This window comes from Corythoichthys intestinalis, chromosome 12 (assembly GCF_030265065.1).
Source record: "Corythoichthys intestinalis isolate RoL2023-P3 chromosome 12, ASM3026506v1, whole genome shotgun sequence".
Taxonomy (NCBI): Eukaryota; Metazoa; Chordata; class Actinopteri; order Syngnathiformes; family Syngnathidae; genus Corythoichthys; species Corythoichthys intestinalis.
The window spans coordinates 5053806-5070859 of record NC_080406.1 but is presented as its reverse complement, the minus strand read 5'-3'; the positions used below and the strand labels follow the sequence as shown (position 1 = coordinate 5070859).

Sequence of the window (17054 nt, the reverse complement as noted above, 5' to 3'; positions counted from 1 at the left end):
TAATTGAATACTAAAATAATCGATAGTTGCATCCCTACATACAATTTAGACTAACTTAAAACTTGATTAACTAGAACTTAAAAATTTAGACTAACTTAAAACTTGATTAACTAGAACTTAAAAATAGCTTGACACAAATGGAAATTCAGTTGACACACATGGGAAAAACGCCTAACTTTTAAGTGATGTGTGTTATCAGGCATAATAACATTTTTAGGTAGGAAATAAGATTTTTACAAGATCTAGAAGCTTTTTGAGTGAAAGCCATGAATTTTTTTTTTCTTTTTTCTAGTCACATCTGAGATGCAATTGTTAGCCGTTTTCAAAAATGTACATCGAAAATCAAAACATTGTCTGAAAATGGTTTAATATTAGGTGAAATGTCTTGTTTTTTCTTGTATATTTATAATTGTTCTTTACATAAAGAAATATATGTTCTATCCGATTACTCGATTAATCAATAGAATTTTCAGTCGAATACTCGATTACTAAAATATTCGATAGCTGCAGCCCGAATCGCCTTATCGTCAGATCATCGTTATCGTGAGCTTTGTATCGCAAATCGTATCGTATCGTAAGGTACCAAGAGGTTCCTACTCCTAATGTTAACCCAACCTTCGCCTGATATACCATAGAACAACATTGTTTCAAAGGCACTGTCAGGTGTCATCGGTATTTGCAATATTGATTCAACATTGTTTATTGTTGCAAATTTTGATGCCAACCATACTGATGATTTTTGATGGAAAATCAATGTTTATTCAACATCGGACTGCTATCTGGGTATCGTCTCGTCATCGTCTTGAAAAAACTTTCGTCTACGAAATACACTCATCGGACACTTTATTAGGTACACCATGCTAGTAACGGGTTGGACCCCCTTTTGCCTCAATTCTTAGTGGCATAGATTCAGCAAGGTGCTGGAAGCATTCCTCAGAGAGTTTGGTCCATATTGACATGATGGCATCATACAGTTGGTCCAGATTTGTCGGCTGCACATACATGATGCGAATCTCCCGTTCCACCACATCCCAAAGATACTCTATTGGATTGAGATCTGGTGACTGTGGAGGCCATTTGAGTACAGTGAGCTCATTGTCATGTTCAAGAAACCAGTCTGAGATGATTCCAGCTTTATGACATGTCGCATTATCCTGCTGAAAGTAGCCATCAGAAGTTGGGTACATTGTGGTCATAAAGGGATGGACATGGTCAGCAACAATACTCAGGTAGGCTGTGGCGTTCCAACTGGAGATGTCCCGATCGGACGCCGATATGGGCAAAAAAATGCGTATCGGTATCGGATCGACCGACACGGAAAAATTCCGATCGAGACTTCCGATCCAGTTTTTTTTTTGAAAGACCGGTCCGGGTTTTCCAGTGCACCGACTTACATAATCCATTCCAGTTTTTGCTTCGGTTTCCCTAAAATCCGGTCCGCATTTTAAGCACACCTTCAACACACTACATTACCGTCTCCCAATTGACTGAGAGACTATCGGTAAAAATGTCAGCTGTGTGGGATTATTTCACTTTAAAGGACGACAAAGACGAAGAGGCAGAGTGCAACATATGCCACAATAAAGTCAAGGGTGGTGGTAAAGCTGTAAGAAGTGTTAATACAACCAAACTAATCAAGCATTTATCGAAATACCACCACAAACAATACAAGGAGTATGAGGTGTATATGAGGAGTATAAGGAGAAAACCGAAGACAGAAAGAAAGGTCATACGCAACGAACACTGGCAGAAACTTTTGCTATGCGTGACAAACTGGCACTTGACAGTCCCAAAGCCCAGGGAAGAGTCATTGCCGAAGGAATCATTCTGGATGACGAGCCATTATCTCTCGTGAGTAAAGTGGGGTTTAGACGCATCGGGCAGACTTTTTTCAAAAAAAAAAAAAAAAAAAAATTATATATTTATACTAAAACGATGTATGTATGTATGTACTTTTCCAGCGTTATTTCGCTGTGTAAATGCATTTATAATGATAAAAATATGTATTTAAACATTGAGAAAACTTTGGGGTTTTTTTCTGCCAACTCGAGGAGATTAAAATAAATGTCAAATCCATTATCCACCTGTTAGAACACACATGCAAATATAAAATATACAAATGTTTATTGAATATCCATCTTACAGTCTTGTTTAACTGGGAGAATTTGTTACAAAAGAAAGGCTATAATTTGTTATCATTATGCATATATGCACTGGCGTCACCAAACGTGATCAACCAAAACGTAACCACGCATCCCTCCTGAGTCCTCACAAATAAAGCATAAAATTTTGTTTTTTTCGGGCTCGTGCCTACAAATAAAACTTAAAATTTGGGGTTTTATCGGGCTGGGCAAGCAAATCAAAGGGAGTGTGTAATAGTTAATAGTTTGAGGTTGTTTGTGTGTTTTACTTTTATCATTTAATAAACAGGTCAGTTTCTTGTTACCAACCATTATGTGTTATTACAACTCACCTAATTCAGCTGGCAAGTTGTTATCAAGACTACTAAAACCCTTTTCAACATGAGTCTGACAAATAAGTAAGGAGGCTAAATAACTTTAAACTCTAATACATGCTCAGAGAGGCCGGTATCGGTATCGGCCAGTATCGGTATCGGATCGGAAGTGCAAAAACCTGGATCGAGACATCCCTAGTTCCAACGATGCTCAATTGGTACCAAGGGGCCCAAAGAGTGCCAAGAAAATATTCCCCACACCATTACACCACCACCACCAGCCTGAACCGTTGATACAAGGCAGGATGGATCCATGCTTTCATGTTGTTGACGCCAAATTCTGACCCTACCATCCGAATGTCACAGCAGAAATCGAACTCATCAGACCAGGCAACGTTTTTCCAATCTTCTATTGTCCAATTTCGATGAGCTTGTGCAAATTGTAGCCTCAGTTTCCTGTTCTTAGCTGAAAGGAGTGGCACCCGGCGTGGTCTTCTGCTGCTGTAGCCCATCTGCCTGAAAGTTCGACGTACTGTGCGTTCAGAGATGCTCTTCTGCCTACCTTGGTTGTAACGGGTGGTTATTTGAGTCACTGTTGCCTTTCTATCAGCTCAAACCAGTCTGGCCATTCTCCTCTGACCTCTCGCATCAACAAGGCATTTCCGCTTACTGGATATTTTTTCTTTTTCGGACCATTCTCTATAAACCCTAGCGATGGTTGTGCGTGAAAATCCCAGTAGACCAGCAGTTTCTGAAATACTCAGACCAGCCCTTCTGGCACCAACAACCATGCCACGTTCAAAGTCACTCAAATCACCTTTCTTCCCCATACTGATGCTCGGTTTGAACTGCAGGAGATTGTCTTAAACCATGTCTACACGCCTAAATGCACTGAGTTGCCGCCGTGTGATTGGCTGATTAGAAATTAAGTGTTAACGAGCAGTTGGACAGGTGTACCTAATAAAGTGGCCGGGGAGTGTATGTTCGTGATCGTCATCGTTGACGAAAACAACACAGGTGCCAAGAAAAGTTAAGGTCCTTACGTGAAAAAAAAAAAAAAACCGAATCTGTTTTGTGGCAGGTAATGGCAATAATACCTCATTTGAAACATTTCCATCTGTACCTCTTAACTTTGCTTGACACTGTTTTTCTTTGTGTGTCTGCACGTTGAGGCCCATTAGAGCCGGAGTCTCGACAATATCAGTCAATATTAAGGGTCTTAATGAATGCGAGGCATGTCGTGCTTCTGAGTATACCGTCTTCTAAGTCGACACATCACTCTTGCCGGTTACACAAGACGTGGTGGAGCTAAGTGCGGCGTGTAGGTGGCAGGAGCGCAGCAGTGCTAAGAGTCATATCCTCTGACAGGTACCACAATGGCCGACGGGAGGCCACCCAGGGCACACTTTCTCACGTCCTTTCCTGTTTTCTCTGCAAAGCCGCAATTAGACGCATCGTGAGAACCCCGGCCGTTAGCATGACCCGCTTTCCTTTCGGCAAACACACAGATGCTATTGTGTTAATAAAGCAGGATCCCGACACACACATTTTGATCAGCTTCTGTTTTGGAGCGAGAAAGCAGAAAGAAAAGTTGAACAAAGGTCAGCGATGTTTAAAATGCTTTCAAAGTGCTACTTCCTTTTTTTCCCCTGGAGACATAAATAAACACAGAAGTTTAGAGGCGGCGTAGCTGGCTTTGCCTCGGGGCTCACACGAGGCAAGTAGCGCCAATTGATCATTACAGCTATGTTACGATAGCATCAAACACAAGATTCGCTTATGCAAAGTAATGGATTAATGAGCTAATAGCACGCTTTGTTGTTATGAAAGCTTGATTTTCCTCCAATTAGTTTCTCTGTATTCTATTTGTTTTGATTTGGAGCAGCCACTCTTCATGAAGATCTTGAATGTCAACTGTGTACAAGTTAGAGGTCAACCGATTTGGGATTTTCAGAGGCCGATGCCAATACTGATTGGACAAAAAAACAATTCAGCCAAGTGCCTACATCCAGTGTTGGAATGGAACAAAGTAAAAGTACTTCGTTACTGTACGTAAGTAAATTTTTTTGCGTATCTGTACTTTACTTGGTAAAAATATGAAGAAGTACCGTATTGGCCCGAATATAAGACGGCCCTGATTATAAGAGGACCCCTATTTTTCAAGACTCAAGTTTGAAAAAAGACATTTTGAACACCAAATTAATTTTTATACAGAAAATAATTACAGTACATCCGAAACAAATGATTATAACAATATATTTGAGAGAAAAAGCATGTTATTTTGCCTCATTCAAATCTTAATATCTGAACACATATTTACATATTTAAATATGTAAACTAAAGTGCAATCACATTCGTAAATGAATGGCTTCTGGTTTTTGAAATGTAAATAAATAAGCTGAGATCTGTCATGACAGAACATCGCTTCAATGTAGGGCTGTCAAAATTATCGCGTTAACGGGCGGTAATTAATTTTTTAAATTAATCACGTTAAAATATTTGACGAAATTAACACACATGCCCCGCTCAAACAGATTAAAATGACAGCAATGTCATGTTCACTTGTTACGTGTTTTTTTTTTTGTGTGTGTTGTCGCCCTCTGCTGGCGCTTGGGTGCGACTGATTTAATGGGTTTCAGCACAATGAGCATTGTGTAATTATTGACATCAACAATGGCGTTCTACTAGTTTATTTTTTTATTGAAATTTTTACAAATTTTATTAAAAACGAAAACATTAAGAGGGGTTTTAATATAAAATTTCTATAACTTGTGCTAACATTTATCTTTTAAGAACTAAGTCTTTCTATCCATGGATTGCTTTAACAGAATGTTAATGTTATCTTGCTGATTTACTGTTATAATAAACAAATACAGTACTTATGTACAGTATGTTGAATGTATATATCCGTATTGTCTTATCTTTCCATTTCAACAAAAAATTTACAGAAAAATATGGCATATATTATAGATAGTTTGAATTGCGATTAATTACGATTAATTAATTTTTAAGCTGTGATTAACTCGATTAAAAATTTTAATCGTTTTACAGCCCTACTCCAGTGATATCACGCGCCATCGAGCATCGTGAATGGGGCGAGTAGCTGAGATTTGTCACGACAGAACATTGCTTCAATGATATCTGGCGCCATCTAGCGTTGTGAATAGGTGTAATGTCTAGACTGCGAATAAAAGACAACCCCCTCTTTTTCAGTCTTATTTCAATGCAAAAAACACCGTCTCATATTCGGGCCAATACAGTACTTTTTTACTTCACTCCATTTTACAGCATGTAGCTGTACTTTTTCATCCAATACATTTCAAATTGTCGCTTTGGTTTAATTGTTTGTTCCGGCGCAATCGATAAGCCCCGTGCAACTATACCGTAGCTGAGCAACACAAGTACAAGCAAGATTAGACAGGTGAACAAGATATTGACCAATAAAAGCAAGAAGGGTCTGACTGCAGCCCAGAGCCATGCGACAGCCGCTACAAACCACGCAACCCTGCAAACCACGCCCGCTGTTGGTACGTTGGACTCTAATCAGCATCTAATCTTTTGTGAGCATTGAGCTCCGCATTAGTCATTCCCATTCACAATCGCAAAACCAGTGTTGGATTGCCCAATTAGCATCTTGAGTGTTTGCTGGGCAGGTCTGCCTTGGCTTTGTCGGGCAGTGGACCACTCAGGCAGGCAATCGGGCGGACAACCTTTTTACATTACTGGTCGAAAGTGTTGGCACCTGTGCAATTCTGTCAGATACTGCTCGATTTCTCTCAGAAAATGATTGCAACTACAAATGCTTTGGTACTAATATCTTCATTTATTTTGCTTGCAATGAAATTTCACAAAAGAGAATGAAATTTACAAAATGAAGTCATTATCATTTTACACAAAACCCCCAAAATAAGTATTGGCACCCTTAGCCTAATACTTGGTAGCATAACCAATAGACAAAATAACTGCGAACAACTGCTTCCGGTATCCATCAATGACTTTGTTACAATGCTCTGCTGGAATTTTTGACCATTCTTCTTTGGCCAACTGCTCCAGGTTTCTGAGATTTGAAGGGTGCCTTCTCCAAACTGCCATTTTCAGACCTCTCCACAGGTGTTCTATGGGATTTAGGTCTGGACTCATTTCTTGCCACTTTAGAAGTCTCCAGTGCTTTCTCTCAAACTATTTTCTAGTGCTTTTTGAAGTGTGTTTTGGGTCATTGTGTTGTACAGACAAGACAGTCTGTCTTGTCTGTAAACAATGAAACAAGGACTTATCATTCTGACAGCACTGAGATGTTCATTAACACAGGATAGACCATAGACTTCATAATATATTGACGGTACACGGGCCGCGCGGCCAATTATTAGGGGGCTTATTCAGTGGTGAAAGTGGCTAGAATTTCTTGCCGGAACTCCCTGACGTGAAGGTCGCCACGGAGCCAGAAATTTTATTTATTTATTTATTCTTTTTTTTTTTTTTTTTTTGGAGGGGGCGGGTGCTTAAGCCTCTTAGACTACTGAAATGCAAAGAAAACTGTTTTAGCATTAGCACAGTTATTTCTATAACTCATACAAAAACTGATTTTCATTCAAAATTGTATTTTTTTTCAAAGATTTGCAAAATAAAAGACAAAAAACAAAAAGAGCAATAACCCCAACCTCCATCTCCTAATTTTTAATTTTCCCTCATTTCTTCACACACTAAATGCCAAATCTCAATTTTAACTACTTAAGAACATAGGATGTATATTAAAATTGAAGTTAATGTAAACATTTACATTTTTTAAATAATATACATCTAGGTAACATACATTCAGAAAAATAAGTACAAATGACTTATATTATGCAGAGTGAAATGGAATATATTTTGAAGATAGCGCAAACATTGACTTTTTTTAAAATCATAAGGAAATGAATAAGTAGCCTAAAATAAATGACCAAATAAAAGTCCAAAGTGCACATTGAAAGTTAAGATGCTCTGAACCTCCCCTTTAGAGCAGATAAAACGAAATATGATAAATAAGCTTCCTCAACTCCTTCATTGCTCTTCAACATTTGATCCATTTTATGTGGCATTGCCTTTTTTGTCGCATCAATTCAACAACCTTTTTTTTTTTTTTTTTTTTAACTGTTCCAGAAAACATGCACATTTGAACCAATAAGATCTCTGCTGATCACATGTCAGTATGTCAGCCAATTGATTGGATAAATGAATCCAGGCGTTTTGCTTTGCTGCGTGCATTCGCACATTGATGTGACTCATCATCGTCAGACTCAGATAACTGCAGCAGCTGGGGAAACCTCCATGCCGTCCGTGGTATAAAATAGTGATGCACGATAATACATTTTTCAACCGATACCGATAACCGATAATTTTCTCCCCATTCCAACCGATAACCGATAATGTCAAGCCGATAATTCTATTAAAAGATTAATGGAAAATTTTAAAGTATACACAAAAAAAAATATTACTGTGCAAAAATATAATTTATTGCTCTTTTTTTCAACATAAAATATGAACAAGTCGTCAATTCAAACATCTAAATAATGCAGATTGTCTGACATTGTGTAATGGTAAACCAATTACTTATAGAGTAAATACCTAAGTTGCACAAAAATGCCTTTAAAAGTAAGCCATTCCTAACATATATAACATTAATACACTGCAAAACACACCTCCTTAAAACTAGTCAGTTTTAAGTGTAAATCTATTGGCAATAAGTGAAATTATCTGCCATCGCTTCAAGTGTATTTCTCTCAGATTTCTTGGAAGAAAAATAGCTAGCTGAAAATAATCTTAACAGCCTTGTTTTAAGCAATACATTATTATACTTAATTCTAAAAAAAAAAAAAAAAAAAAAACTTGGAAGAAGGAAAGATTTTGAATAATATTTGTGGCTACAGAATATTGATTTAAGAATTTGATTATCGACTGTGACTGTAATTGAGCAGAGAAATAAGTTAAATAATTTGAAAAGTGATTGCTAATGTTATATGCTTTGTTGCACACTGTGAAAATGATTAACTCAAAAGAGCGAGATGTCATGTACCCATTCTGCAGCGCTTTGTTTACATTTGCGGCTTTATCGACATTTGCTTTACAGCAGCTAAACTGATACACGGCAGGACTATTTGGACGGTGTTGGAGTTCGCATCTCCGTGCGTGTTGTTTTGTGCCTGAGTTTTGTTAAGCCTAAAATAAAGGCAGCGTTACAAAGTCATCTGACCGCTCGTCATTTAACATACTGAATGCTTTATTGACTGGCTGACTTCGTTTTCTCCATGTTTAAATTATCATCTAACCACTGTGCCGTCATGATAAGCTTGCTTACTGGACATCACTTTTTCATGAAGAATGGTGGTCGTATAAACTGCATTATTTTTTTATCCAGGGCGTTGGCTCTCGGGTCATTTAGGTAAAAAGAAAGAAAAAAAAAAAGTCTTGTCTCGGCCGCGGCGGCAGCTACGTTCGTACCGGATAATCCGCCCGCCCCGGCCCGTTCGCCGCGGCGTATTCGGGTCCTGGCTCTGCTCGAAAAAACCGTGTCTCGTCTCGGCGGCAGCTACGTACCGAATAATCCGCCCGCCCCGGCCCGTTCGCCGCGGCGTATTCGGGTCCTGGCTCTGCTCGCACGCCGTGGGGGAACGCACCACGAAACCGGGGTGTTCGCTGGAGGTCCCGAGGCCGGGGAACCGGGCTTGGCGGCGGCCTGCCGGACCGGCCAGAGCGGCGGGCTCCGTCAGAAGACGGCTACTTGCCGACTATCGGTCTCCAGTCGTGCCGGTGTTTAGCCTTAGATGCGAATTTACCACCCGCCTTCGGCTGCATTCCCAAACAGCCCAACTCTGTATCGTCACAAGCCCTGTAGTTTAACTTAGTGTTTACAATAGCTTTAGCATTCCTGTTAGCAGCAGCCTCGTATTCTTCCAAAAATCTTTGTGATGCAGGTTTAAATGGCTGTTGGGTTAGTGGTTTTGAATGAGGACGCTTTCTTTCTGCCTCGTGGGACTTCTACGGTACATATTTCGCAGATGGCGAGAGCGTCGTTTTTTTAGAAACAGCCGCCATAATATTCAACTACTTCTTGTCGTGTAACTCCGCCTCCTCAACCCCTCCTCCCTCAGGGGCTTCAGAGAGGGGAGGGGTTGAGGAGGCGGCGTGCTGAATTCTTCGGTTGCGCACATTTGGAGGCAAAATCAAGTATATAATTATCGGATTGCATTATCGGTTCAATTTTTTTATTATCTGGATTATCTGTGTGATGTCATAATTGCCATTATCGGCCGATAATTATCGGCGACCGATATTATCGTGTATCTTTAGTATAAAATAAATAATGAATATTGGTGGAAACAGATTATGCTATACAAGCACTTTATTATGCTTGTTAAGACTTGTGTATGTAAATCTTATGTTGGTAGATTGTTTTCTTCTTGGAAATGAAATGCATGTGTGGCAGCTTGGCTTTTTTTTGTTTTTTTTTTGTTTTTCTTAACATAGCGTTTTGACAGTTGCCGTCGTATTTTTGTAATCAAAGCACCGTGTACCGGAACAGAATTCCGGCCCTGATTCTTATACCGGAACAGCATTCCGGCCCTGAATCGTATACCGGAACTGCGTTCTGGCCCTGAATCTTATACCGGAACTGCGTTCTTGACCGTTCTGGCCGACTTTCACCCCTGGGCTTATCTCCGTCAAAGCTGACCGAATGGAAAGACGGACAGAGCTTTTTACGTTGAAAAATCTTCTGAATAAACGCTTAAATGTCTAAATTCTTTATAGATATGGACGTAAAACAGTCTGGATTAGTGGTTAAAAGCAAAAAAATTGGGCAGTTAGCATTTATTTTACGTAAATATGGCGAATGTGCTGCTTTAGGCCACTGTGGCGCTGCCTTATCACCACAAAGAGCTTTAAATTCTTGTGAATAAATGCTTAAATCCCTGAAGTCTTTCTAGATATGGATGTAAAACGGTCTCGATTCTTGGTTAAAAGCAGAAAAACCGTGCAGGTAGAATTTATTTTACGTTAAATATTGCGAATCATGACGCCAATGCCGTAGCAGTTAATTTCTCCCATTGATTTTCTTCACAACGTTTCAAAATGCATGCATGATACGAAAAATATAATAATTGCCTTGAATCCTCGAACAACTCGCTCCTGAGACAATCCTTCCTGTTTGTCTGTGTACTTTTTCAACCTAAATCTGGCGTTGGATCGCTGCATGTGTTTGAAAATAACTGCAACCGAAGGCAGTGTCTTGGGAATGTTTCCCGTCAATATCGTTATGAAGTCTATGGATAGACGAAGTATTTTGCACAGAAAACTGGCTTTTGCAGGTAATCTATGTTGTTTTGCTACTTGTGCGACCATGAGGATTGAACAATTAGTCTTGAGAATTATTATTCTGATCTGAGAAACAAACCAAAGCAATGAGAAAAACTGTAAATACTTACTAAACCTTAAAATCAAAGTTGGATGTTTTGTGCAGGTTAATGTACTGGCATGAAAGGAAGTTTCACAAGAATTTCCTTTACATCTTGGCTTTGGTAAAGAGCCAAGTGCAACAGGTGTCTGATGCAATCTTTTTCGTATGAACTGCATGTTTTCTTTTTTCTTTTATGAGAACTTGAAAAAAAAAATGGTGGTAAAAGACTCAGAAGGAAACAGGAAGTGTCGTAGCTGCGGTGGCGACAGTCCCTTGGGTGAACTGTCTGGCGCCTGAACCCACCCCTCGATCTTCCGCTCTCATGCTTCCTCATCGGGCCTTCTCAAATGCATAACGAAATGCAATACAATACAATTGCGCATTGAGTTGCCTGGTAGCCTAAGGCCAACAAAGTCTCCGCATCCGTGTACTGTAAATATTATGAATATTCGTTTTTATCGTCAACTGAAAAGTGTAAATATGAGACAGTTCCCTTACTTCAGGGCAGCCAAACCACATATGCGTGTAATACTCTGTGCACTGGGCCCCCATGTGGTTAAAGGGCACCAGTACAAGTCAGAATCTGCCTAGATATCGGTCTTTATCGGACGATTATGGCAGTGTTTCATGTAATTGTTTTAAAACTGAATAAAATGAATCAGTAAAAGTGCTATTGCCAAGTGTCTGCTGTGTCCAATGGTCGGCAATCATGTAGTACTCCTCCTTATCAACAGGTGGCAACACGTAGCTTATTACTTTGTTTAGTGATGCATCAGGTGGATGTGACAGTAGCATTAGCCGCTAGCAAAACAATAATGATGACAGCGATAGAATAGTTTTTGAAAAGGAAAGATGCCATATTAGATTTTACTTTTTTCACCGGAGACCCCAACAGTGGCGCTACCAATAGCAACAACAATCACATGACTCCATTACACCAATCAGACTCAAGCCGGCCTGTTCAATCATCTTTAAAGCACCATAAAAAATAAGTATTTGACATCAGTGCTGCAACGATTAATCGATTAACTCGGGGATTCGATGAGAAAAAAAGATTCAAATTGAATTTTGCTGCTCTGAGTACTCGTTTAATTAAAGTGGCGTTGGAATGGCTTGTTTTGAAAGTGTTTGCATTTAGTTTTATTGATTTGGGTGGATACATGGCCCTCTAGACTACCTCATTTCACATGGCTGAATACATCTGCTCCCTGTTAAGACCAACATGAGCTAATGTTTTGTTTTATTGCATTCGTAATTTAGTTTTTAGGTATATTTAGCAATTTTTTGTGGGAATATGTGTCTGAAACATTTGTTAAGAGCATTGTAAAAAAAAAAAAAAAAAAAGTTAGCATTTTATAGCATTTAAGCTAGTGGACTTTTGCTATGTAAGTTAGCCAACTGTTCTTTTGTTGTACATAGATCCTCATTTTTTTATACCGTTTGAGGCTCAGCTCAGGTATTTTAATTTTTTATGTTCCTTATCCGATTACTCGATTATTCGAACTAAATAGTTCATCGATTAATCGACTACTAAAATATTCGATAGCTGCAGCCCTTTTTGACATAGTGCGCTGCCATCAACATGATTCGAAGCTCGGATTTTATTTGGCACTGATTGACCATGGAAAACTGAAGAGATCTTTCTTTTAGCTTCATAATAGGAAATAAGTTTTCTCCACTATGGGGCACTCATGCTATTTGGATAAATAATGCTACATTTCTGTATTTTTTTTTCTCTCGCTGGAATTCAATTTATATTTTTTTGGTATTTCTTTGGATTAACGTGGTTATGTAGAAGATTGTAGTCTTCTTCTACTTTAAAGTATAATAAAAACTGTTCATATAACTGTGCTGAGAAAATACCAATTGGGGAAAAAAAAACAACAACATCGTAAGCAGTTACTCACAATGTTACTCATAACATTAGTATTCTTTCCACCAAACACTTTTTTACTTGTACCTGAGTACATTTTTTGGATGACTACTTTTACTTTTGTAATAATGTTTAGAAGTAACACTATTCTTAATTGAGTAAAATCTTTGGCTACTCTCCCCACCTTTGTTTTATGTTCGTTTTACTATAATTGCGACTCTCTATCTGAGGTTTTGGGGCCCCTGGAAATTTACGCAATGGATTGTCTCGCCAACTACTGAATATCAAAAATCCTCTCCGTGAAAAACTGAAAAATGACATCAAAGTGATCTCAATAACTTATCAGTCAAGAAATACTGATTGACAATAGAAGTACATGGAGAACAAAATCATGCTGATGTACTGAATATGACAATTCAGTACTGAAGCAATGAGTAAAGCATCATGTATCTTTTATTTCAATGCAAGCTTACACTACCATCTACTGGCGAATTTGCACATGTCAAGTGTGTGTCATTCAAACAGTTCTGGCAGAGTGCAAAATGTTCTTAACGTTCCTTCTTTTGTTTTACAGTTCAATGTCACCGTTCAGTATTGAAAGCATTCGGCGTCCCCGGAGGTCGGAGTCGCCGGATTCCAAAAAGCGGAGAATTCACCGGTGCGACTTTGAGGGCTGCAATAAGGTTTACACCAAAAGTTCCCATTTAAAAGCACATCGGAGGACACATACAGGTCAGTAGCGTTTATACCCGGCTAAATCATGCGCATTTAACAATCTTATGAGAATCCATACAGGAGATACGTACATTGAGGAAAATAAGTATTAAAACACCCTGCGAAGTTCTCCCACAATTAAAAAATTTGATCGGGTTTGAAATTTTCATGGTAGGTGCTTGTCCAAATGTTTAAAAAAAATCAGAAATCACAGTGTATGATATTTTAACAATTTATTTGTATTATACTTTTGCACCATTGCTCCTCACAGATCTTCTCTAGAACAATCAGGTTTCTGGGCTGTCACTGAGAAACACAGCGTTTGAGCCTCCTCCAAAGATTTTCTATTGGGCTTAGGTCTGGAGACTGGCTAGGCCCCTCCAGAACCTTAATATGCCTTTTACGAAGCCACTCCTTGGTTATTCTGGTTGTCCGCTTTGGTCCACTGTCATGTTGGAAGATCCAGTCACGACCCATTTTCAATGCTCTAACTGAGGGAAGGAGGTTTTTCCCCAAAATCTCACAATACATGGCCCTGGCCATCCTCTCTTTAATACAGTGCAGTCGCCTAGTCCCATATGCAGAAAACACCATAAAAGCCTGATGCCACCACCCCCATGCTTCACAGTAGGGATGGTGTTCGTCAGACGAAAACTGGCATTCGTGTCGTTATGTTTTACCTCGCAAAACGCGTTTGTAGCTCGTTATTGTCTCGTCATCATCAGATGCTACCACTCCCATGCTTCACAGTAGGGATGGTGTTTGTCAGACGAAAACTGGCATTCGTGTTATGTTTTAGTCTCGCAAAACACGTTTTTAGCTCGTGTTTTCCGAAATTTCCAGGTTCGCGGTGAATCAGTAACAGGCACACTTTTGCTCAATAGACAATGTTTATTGATTAGAAAATGCAGAATAAATGAGATTTATTGATTACAATCCCACAAAAGCAAGCAAACAGATATCAAAAACAAGCAAACAAATGGTAACGTGATGCTAGATTTGAGTTTGTCAATCTCAGAATCCCCGCGTTACGTTACAGCACAACTTGTCCTTTAGAAATGAAAATCGCTTACCGTGACAAACGAGTGCGAAGCCAACAACACTCCAGTAAAGCGTCAAAAGGACAAAAGCCAGGCGATCCGTACGTGACCCGCTGGTGGACCTCACGGGTCGCCCGGAAATGTCCGGTTTTGTAAGGACGAACCCCTTGGAGGCGGAGAGGCCAACTTCCGCCCCCGAGCGGCGCGGCCCCGTCCAATCACAAACATTTAAGCTACTTTTGGTTCAGCCCCCTTGAAGAAGGGCTTTTCACATGGGACAAATGAGCTGTGCTGTAACAGATGCCAACAAATGGTAAATATTATTGGTACAAAACAAGTTATCTCTATAGGACCCAGGCGTGTAACTATGGGACCCAGGCGTGTAGTATGGTGCAAAACAAGTTATCTCGTGAGATTCTCAAGCGCAACTCCTAACTATGGGAACAAGGTGAAAAACAATAGAAGTTGTTACAATCTATGTCACAGAAGCAATCATACGTCACAAAAGCATAATGTAATATTTTCCCACATCAGCTCGTTATCATCTCGTCATGATCAGATGCTACCAACCCCATGCTTCACAGTAGGGATGGTGTTCGTCAGACGAAAATTGGCATTCGTGTTGTTATGTTTTAGTCTCACAAAACAAGTTTTTAGCTCGGTATCGTCTCGTCATCATCAGATGCTGCCACCCCCGTGCTTCACAGTAGGGATGGTGTTCGTCAGACGAAAACTGGCATTCGTGTTATGTTTTAGTCTCGCAAAACACATTTTTAGCTCGTTATCGTCTCGTTATGATCAGATGCTACCAACCCAATGCTTCACAGTAGGGATGGTGTTCGTCAGACGAAAACTGGCATTCGTGTTGTTATGTTTGAGTCTCGCAAAACACATTTTTAGCTCGTTATCGTCTCGTCCTCATCAGATACGACCACCCCCATGCTTCACAGTAGGGATGGTGTTCGTCAGGCAAAAACTGGGATTCGTGTTATGTTTTAGTCTTGCAAAACACGTTTTTAGCTCGTTATGGTCTCGTCATCATCAAATGCTACCACCCCCATGCTTCACAGTAGGGATGGTGTTCGTCAGACGAAAACTGGCATTCATGTAAAGTTTTAGTCCCACAAAACACATTTTTAGCTCGTTATCGTCTCGTCATCATCAGATGCTACCACTCCCATTCTTCACAGTAGGGATGGTGTTTGTCAGACGAAAACTGGCATTGGTGTTGTTATGTTTTAGTCTCGCAAAACACGTTTTTAGCTCGTTATCATCATGACAAAAAAAGTTCGTCGACGATATATTTTCGTTATAGTCATCGTTGACGAAAACAACACTGCTCCCATGACTCCTCTGGATCATCCAAATGGTCACTGGCAAACTTGAAACGGGCCTGGACATGTACTGGTTGAAGCACTGCCATGCATAATTGTAAACCATGACATCTTAGTGAATTACCAAGAGTAACCTTGGAAATAGTGGTCCCAGCTCCTTTCAGGTCATTGACCAGCTCCTCCCACCCATAATTTCTCAGTGGGAGAACTTGCAAAATGGCAGGGTGTTTAAATACTTTTTTACCCTGACTGTAGCAGTGGTACCCAACCTTTTTTGCCCCACGGACCAGTGTATTGTGGGCCCTTTTTTTTCCATGGACCGGCAACGTTTGGCAGAATATTACAGTAAATATAAATAACACAATGGAGCTAATGTGTGTTTCTGCGTTCTTATCAGGAGAAAAGCCTTACAAATGCACCTGGGACGGCTGCACGTGGAAGTTCGCCCGGTCCGACGAGCTGACCCGCCACTACCGGAAGCACACGGGCGTCAAACCCTTCAAGTGCGCGGACTGCGACCGCAGCTTCTCCCGCTCGGACCACTTAGCCCTGCACCGGCGCCGACACATGCTTGTGTGAGGAAAAACGGCAGCCGGGACGGAAAGGAATCACGGCACGCGGGGGAGCCGGATCTCCCTGGGAAATGTTCTTCAGCTGGACTGGACGCACGGCGGCGGCAGGAAAGAAAGAAACAGGGTCAATCGGGGATCCTCTCAGAAAGAATAGACAGTCAGGATCCTTAATTGTCTTTTACAGCACTGTTTGGAAATTTTTAACATGGACTCTTTAATGGAATGAGGGTGGATGCTATCTTTTTTTGTCTTTATAATGTGAAAGACCCCAGAGTGAGGATATTTCTCTTTTTTTTCCTGCTCATTTTTAAATGATGCTGGCTCCTTAGATCTGAATCGGCAGCAGAGGGCGCCACTTGATCACGGATGATTTCCTCTTGACTTTGAATGCACCACCGCAAGCTCATGGACTTGAAAGCCATGTTTTGGGTTGATATCATTTGAGAAAAAATAATTGTGTGCTGTGATAAAGCAATCAGATCAAGTGCAATCTTAACAGTTACAACAGTATATATAGAAAACACTTTTTCTTAAAATAGCCTTTTTTTTCCTATCAGGGGCCATTTTAGTCCTAACAGGGCCATTTTCTGAATATGTGAAAAAAAAATATCAACGGACAAATGTTTATTATTGTTATT

The 17054-nt window shown here is 40.0% G+C and overlaps 1 protein-coding gene across 10 annotated transcripts in view; it reads left to right on the top strand.

Moving 5' to 3' along the window:
• klf12b (Kruppel like factor 12b) overlaps positions 1 to 16573 on the top strand; it is a 212167-nt gene extending 195594 nt beyond the window's left edge. For all 10 annotated transcript variants that reach the window (XM_057852549.1, XM_057852546.1, XM_057852544.1 and 7 more), the window contains 2 exons: positions 13331 to 13488; positions 16242 to 16573. In XM_057852549.1, coding sequence (XP_057708532.1) covers positions 13331 to 13488; positions 16242 to 16423 — 340 coding nt within the window. In that variant the 3' untranslated portion in view covers positions 16424 to 16573. The remainder of the gene's footprint in view (positions 1 to 13330; positions 13489 to 16241) is intronic.
• Positions 16574 to 17054: the final 481 nt, after the last annotated feature.